This window comes from Arachis stenosperma, chromosome 9, assembly GCF_014773155.1.
Source record: "Arachis stenosperma cultivar V10309 chromosome 9, arast.V10309.gnm1.PFL2, whole genome shotgun sequence".
NCBI classification, from domain to species: Eukaryota; Viridiplantae; Streptophyta; class Magnoliopsida; order Fabales; family Fabaceae; genus Arachis; species Arachis stenosperma.
In genome coordinates, this window is record NC_080385.1 from 129,026,378 (window position 1) to 129,033,296 (window position 6,919).

Sequence of the window (6,919 nt, forward strand, 5' to 3'; positions counted from 1 at the left end):
CGAAGAAAGACTGCACTTCTTTTTTTGACGTTGGTGGAGGCAACTCTAAAATTGCTTTAGCTTTATTTTGATCGATAGCAATCCCCTTCTTTTGTACCACAAATCCTAAAAAATTTTCTGTAGAAGCTCTAAATGCATACTTTAAAGGATTCATTTTTAAACATTTCTGTCGCATTATTTTGAATGCTTGACAAAAATAACCGAGATGTTGATCCATCGAATTTGACTTTACTATTACGTCATTAATATACACCTCCATAAATTTTTCTATAAATTCATGGCTCGTTGATATGTTGCCCCAGCATTTTTTAAACCAAAAGGCATCACTGTCCACTCATAAGTTCTTAAAGCTCCATGGCACCAAAAAGCAGTTTTTGATACATCATGCTTGGATAAGAAGATTTGATTATAACCAGAATAACCACCAATGAAACTTAAAATTTCATTATGTGCTGCTGAATCGATTAACATGTGTACTACAAGCATAAAATATTCGTCTTTGGGAGTGGCATTCTTCAAATTCCGAAAATCAATACAAACACGTAATTTCCATTCTTTTTCATTACTGGGACAATATTCGATACCTAGTTAACATAACGAGTTGTTCGAATAAATTTTGCCTTAATCAATCTTTCAATCTCTTCTTTAATCTTAAGATTGATCTCAGGAGTAAATCGCCAAGGTGCCTGTTTTACTGATCAAGAGAATGGCTTTAAAGCCAATCGATGTTCTACCAAGGACCAGTCAAGCCCAGGCATCTCATCATAATCCCAAACAAAACTATCTTTATATTCGATCAAGACATTAATCAAATTTCCTCAAAATTGCTCATCAATATTTTTGCAAATATAAGTGGGTTTGACATCACCATTAAACCCCAAATTGATCTCCTCGAAAGGATTTTGAGACTCAAAGCCTCTTTCGACATGATCATCATTAATTAAGGTTTTTCCAAAATTCAAAAAGTTCCAAATCATAAATCCATTCGAAAGAAAGATCTATTGAATCATGTGAATAAAAATAAGTTTTATTATCAACTGAATCAGCAATCAAGTCATTTACCACACAGAGATCTTGAGATACATCGACATGAGATTGGTCAATAATATTAGACCTAGGAATGGAAATACATGTAGCATCTAAAGTAGAACTATATTCGGTTGTAGGAATCGAATCTGCATTAGGAATTGAAGATGCTGAATTAAAATCCCTATTCAATTCAACTTTATTAGAAAAATCATTTTTAGAAAAAGAAATATTTCGTGGAGAATTAAAACTACTTAGATAATTCTCTAAAGAAACTAAATAGTTTGAAACATCTTGTTCTTTGGCCATGACAAGATGGTTTTGAGCTATTATACTTCAAGATCAATTACTCCCACCCAGTAGGAGTATAATTGAGCTTTGGCTGACGAAGCTTAAAGTTCATCTATTGTTAAGAAACAACCTTTGCAGTTGTAGTAGTTGAGCACCCTGTCGACATTGAGGGGTATTAGTTTGTAATTATATACCTTAAAATCGACATGCATTTGCTCCATATAAAGACTCGAATATGCTTTTATCACTTAAGAATTTCCTTCATCAGTCCAAAGAAAAATACTCTGGTGCACGGTCGAAGGTACAATCCCAACACCATGAATCCAATCTCGACCAAGCAAGAGATTATAACTAGCCTTAGAGGATACCACCACAAAAATAGTGTTATGAGATGATGACCCTACTTGCACTTGAAGAGTTACTAAACCCTTTGTAGGGGTTGACACTCCGCTGTAATCAGTTACTGAAATATTGGTAGGAATCAAGTCATCAAAATATTTTCTCACCTTGATCAACATCCGTTCTGACAATAAACTAATTGCTGCTCCACCATCGACCAAAACCTTGTTAATACAAATACCACTCATGTGAGCAATAATGTGCAAAGGTCGAAGGTGTGACTTTTTCTTTTCAGTTGGTTTTTTGAAACAACCCAACTCTTCATTCACAGATGAAAGTAAAAGCTTCCTTACTTTCCACATCATAATCTTCATCCAGGTTCCCTTCATATTCTCCCAGATATTTTGTAGGGATAATGGAGATGGTACACACCATTCCTCATCTCCCTCATTGAAATACTCCTCGTCAAGATCAGCATCCTTGTCATTAGTTTTAATTGGGGTAACTTCGATAGACTTCCCTTTCTCGTTTTTAGATAAAGTAATCCCTTTAGGATTAGTTTTTCCATCAACAGGAAAAACTATTCATGAATGAACGGAAGGAGTTGCCCCCTTGTCTGTCAAGGTCGGTGGCCTTTCTAGCACAATTGGACATGCAATTCGATGGCCTCTCTGACGCAATTGGACGTGCAGTTCTTCTACCTTGATTACCTCTCGCCCTTCCTCGAGGGTATGGATACTGACCTCGATTAGAACCCCTATAACCCCTTTGGAATTGGCGTTGTCGATATTGGGACGTCTCACGATCTCGAAACTCTTAAAAATTCTTGATCCATTGGACTCCCAAAACTTGTGAATGATTAAGTAGAGAAACTAAATTTACTCGAGAACTTTTAGAACTCTGACCAACTTGTCATCGAGGGGGATGACTCTGAGGAATCTGTTATTCCTTATGAGCTAGCTTCTTTTTCATTCTTTCTTTTTCAAATATTGCTGCAGCCTCAGCATCAAATACAACATTACACTAAGGGCATCGGGACACATCTCGATCCTTTAATTTCTGCTGCATTGGAAACTCTAACAGTCCCTCACCAACACCAGGATACACTAATCAAACATTAGCTTCAAAATCTCCTAAAGCAGTGTCAAATTCATAAGTGAAGCCAGCCATGTTGATCCCTAAGAAAATAGGCTTAGCAAAATTTGCTCCAGCATCAAAAGGATCAGTATCAACTTTCATATTTTTTTTGCCATCATCGAACTTCAATATTCCCTCCATAATTGCTTCTTGGATCAAGTCCCTGAAACTGATACAATTATTAGTCAAATGGCTAGTTGATTGATGAAACTTACAATAAGGTTTCCCTTTTAAATCTTTATTCGAAAGCAACATCTTGCCTTCTGGCAAAACCAATATCGAAACGCATTAAATAATTGCCTTCTAAATCCTCTGGATTTACTTCAACATTTTGTCAATCACCCTCGTCATAATCAACAATTCGAGCAATCCGCTCGACTTGTCTAGCGAGACGTTCAAACTTTGTCTCATGATCAGCCATCATAGGGTGCAAAATAGTAGTCATTTGTTGAGTCAATAAATTAACTAAATCGTAATGACTTTCATCGACATGTTGTTGAAATACTGCCATCGAACCAGGGCCATTTGATGTTGCACCCGTTTGATAATCACGGGTAAACTCAGGATGCTATAAAGGCAATTGATTGTTAACCGCTCCTGATGCATTTTCAAATCGAATTGGAGGCCCATAACCACCCATAGGTGGAGTGTAACCTGGAGGAAGGCCAAAAGGAGGCCAACCTGCAGTTACTAGCAGTTGTGTTTGTGTTAGAGCAATTCGTGGGCATAGGTTACGCCCATAATTCCCAACAGGGGGTTGTTAACCATCGCATTTTCTCCCAACGTACTACCTTCCATGTGCGACATTAACTCTGCAGAGGTTTGTGCAACTATAGAAGCATTATCATTATTCACCGATCCACCATTGGTATTAGAAATTCCATCCGCCATGTGTATAATTCTTCCACTTCTAAGTTCCACAAACTAAACCATTACAAAGAACTTTTGACACACTTTTTTTTCAAAATAGTCCCACTGAACATGCCAATTTATTTTGCAAATTTTTAACAAACCTGGATTGGTTCGATATCTAATAATCTAGGAGTGAAACCTACTTCTCTCATTAGTACTAGTTTTTGAAAGTGTACCAAAGATTCTATTACATGATCAAAATGACGAAAGGAAAATTTGAAATATTAAAGAAAATTACTTGAAAAAGAACAAAATGGAATTGCTGAAATGAAGGAAATAACTTCGAATTTAAAAGAAAGCAATAAACTGCCTTCGACAAAGTCAGAGGACTTTGAATTCATATACAAATACTAAAATCTTAAAGAAAAGCAACAAATTTGCAAGAAAAAAATGGAAAAGTTACAGAAAGCTTAAAAAAATTTAAAGACATGAAAGGAATCCAACAGAAAAGAAAGCTCTTTGAAGACTCAGAAATTCGTTGGAGACATGAGTGTGCGAAAATATTTTTTGAAACTGAATTCCAACCTCTTTTCCTTCCATTCTTCAACTATTTATAAGACTCTTCAACCAATCAAGATCCAACATATTTTCCATGTGCGTGAATTCTTGAGTAACTGTTCCAGCGCCTTGAATGATGTTATAACTGCCATCGTTTGTCTTTGTTTGTCAATTTCTTTGTCATTTCGATTATCTCACTTTTCTTTGATGAGCCGTGTCGATCGAACTTGTCTCTCTTGTCGATATGTCCTTTCTGATAAGTTTCATTGCCTTTAAAAATACCAAACGAGTTCCTGCTTTAGATATTCTAAATTTGTTTTATTTTAATTAACACCAATATATCGGGTTTAGGCTTTAACACCACTTACAATTACTATTACCAACTCTACAAGCCAAAAGATCCGCCTTGCATGAAGTTCTGATTGCATAACATTCCTTCTAGTGGGCTGATCATCTATATGTGCCCCGATCCGACATGCCTCGGAAGATGGATATCAAATCTGTGACCTTCAAGTTCTGCCAATGGGAAGATACATTTTGATGATGATGATAATGATTTTTCATTTGAAAATGGTAAAGGACCAATAATACCCCCATCCATCTTCAAGCCGTGTGGTCCTCTGATCGAGTTTACTCGTTGATCGATCTTCAACCATAACTTTATTAAGTTTAAAATTCAGCTGGCTTTGCTTTCATTTAGCATTGAATAAAATAGATTATATATCTATCATAATCAATTATGCATGCTTTTGAGATTTATAGTTTAGGTAAGTCTGTGTTAGCTAGTGACATGCTATGCCTTGTGACTTGTATTGTACCACACTATTTGTATTCTCTTGTCTCTGTAATTTGGATTCATTCAAATAAAATAAAGCCATTGGGCTTGTGCACAGTTAGGATTTTTTTCGTATATAAAATAAAATAATTAATTATTTTCCCAGAAAATATTTTTCAGCTTTATTTTTAGGGATACGATTTTTTTTTTTTGGGAATAAGAGAAAGTTCGCCGCACCCCCGGCAAACTCTATAATTTATATAGAGTTTGGCGTACCTCCCGACGAACTCTATAATTTATATAGAGTTCGCCGCACCCCCCCGGCAAACTTTATGATGAGTTCAGAAATAAAAGCAGGCCTATTGGAGAGAAAGATCAAGTAGCCACAATTTCTCTGTTTACCTTCTTTCTCACTATTAACATTGTCGCTACGATGTCAGGAAATCCATTGTTATCCATTCATTACGATGGTGAAATAGTGTATGATGAAGAAGGTTCAATTGTCTTTAGATCGGGTCAATCGATAATTACCTATATGACACCGAAAGTCAACAGTTTAACAGCTTTGAAGAATGTGATATTGCATTCCATCGGACAACAAGAATCTAAAAGGGTGAAAAAAATTTACTACAGATATCCGACCGAGTTAGATGGCAATTTGTTTTATAAAAGGTATATATTACAGTTGTGTTGTCTTTGTCTCTGTTACTAGTATATTTATCAGACCATCGTTGTGAGCGATGTTTCTATTGTTTTCAATTAGGTACCGGTTGCGCGACGACGATGACGTATGGCTTATAAGGTCGTGGCACAACCGATGGACCAATATTCATCTGTTGGAATTATACGTGTTTCTTGTTGACTTTGGTGGCCGAGGATCATCTGCAGATACTGTCGATGATAGTCCAACGAGTGGAGTTGTTAGACGAACTATCAGAAGGAAGATGGTGGATCTAAATATGCCACCTGAGGATAGTCAGGAGGGGTCTAATGTTGAAGTTCGTAACGTTGACTTAATGGATGACGGTCTTGAAAGTCATGAGGGTTCTGCTATCAAAGATCTGATGATGGAGGCGTATGAAGTCAACCCCGATGATGGAGATGATACTAACGAAGAACCACCCGAAATCCCTGATGATGGTGACGAAGAAGAGGAAGAAGGGATGAACTACTACGGTGACACACAGATTGCTCTGACACAGCCTGCCATTTCTCGATCATATGACCGGTTGGATCATTTCACAAGGTTGAATCTCGATGCAATGACTTCGGATTGGTCGTTTACCCAAGGAGGTTCTGAAGAAGACCCAAGCAACGAGTTTGAGGTTGGACAACAATTTGGGAACAAGGAAGAAGTCATGTTGGCAGTTAAGCAGTACAGCATCAGGAGGGCTGCGAAGTACAAAATAGTAGAGAGTGACCATTGGAGGTACAATGCACGATGTATCCAGTTCGGACCCAGTTGTAATTGGAGCATACTCATATCATATAAGAAAGGTGGGAGGTTAGGAGATACACTGGTCATCATACTTGCATGTAAACTTCGATGGGGAAAGATCATCGTAGGTTGGATTCGAAAGTGATTACACAACACATTTTCACGATGGTCAAGGCTGATCCAACAATCAGCATCAGGGTTCTACAAGGAGGTGTGGAGAATCACTTTGGTACTGAACCCACCTATAAAGTTCGACGGGGTGCGGCGAACTCTATATAAATTATAGAGTTCGCTGGCGGGTACGGCGAACTCTATATAAATTATAGAATTCGCCGGGGGGTACGGCAAACTTCCTCTAATTCCAAAAAAAAAAAGAAATCATATCCTTGAAAATAAAGATGGAAAATCTTTTCTGGAAAAATAATTAATTATTTTATTTTATATACGAAAAAAATTCTGCACAGTTAAAGTCTTTACTAGCTAGGTCATTCTTTTCTTTTTAC

The 6,919-nt window shown here is 37.0% G+C and overlaps 1 protein-coding gene across 1 annotated transcript; it reads left to right on the plus strand.

Annotated features, from left to right (window-relative positions):
* The first annotated feature begins 5,411 nt into the window (after positions 1-5,411).
* LOC130949925 (uncharacterized) lies at positions 5,412-6,561 on the plus strand. Its single transcript, XM_057878521.1, has 2 exons — positions 5,412-5,650; positions 5,742-6,561. Exons 1-2 carry the CDS (start codon positions 5,412-5,414, stop codon positions 6,559-6,561), a joined length of 1,059 nt encoding a protein of 352 aa, XP_057734504.1.
* Positions 6,562-6,919: the final 358 nt, after the last annotated feature.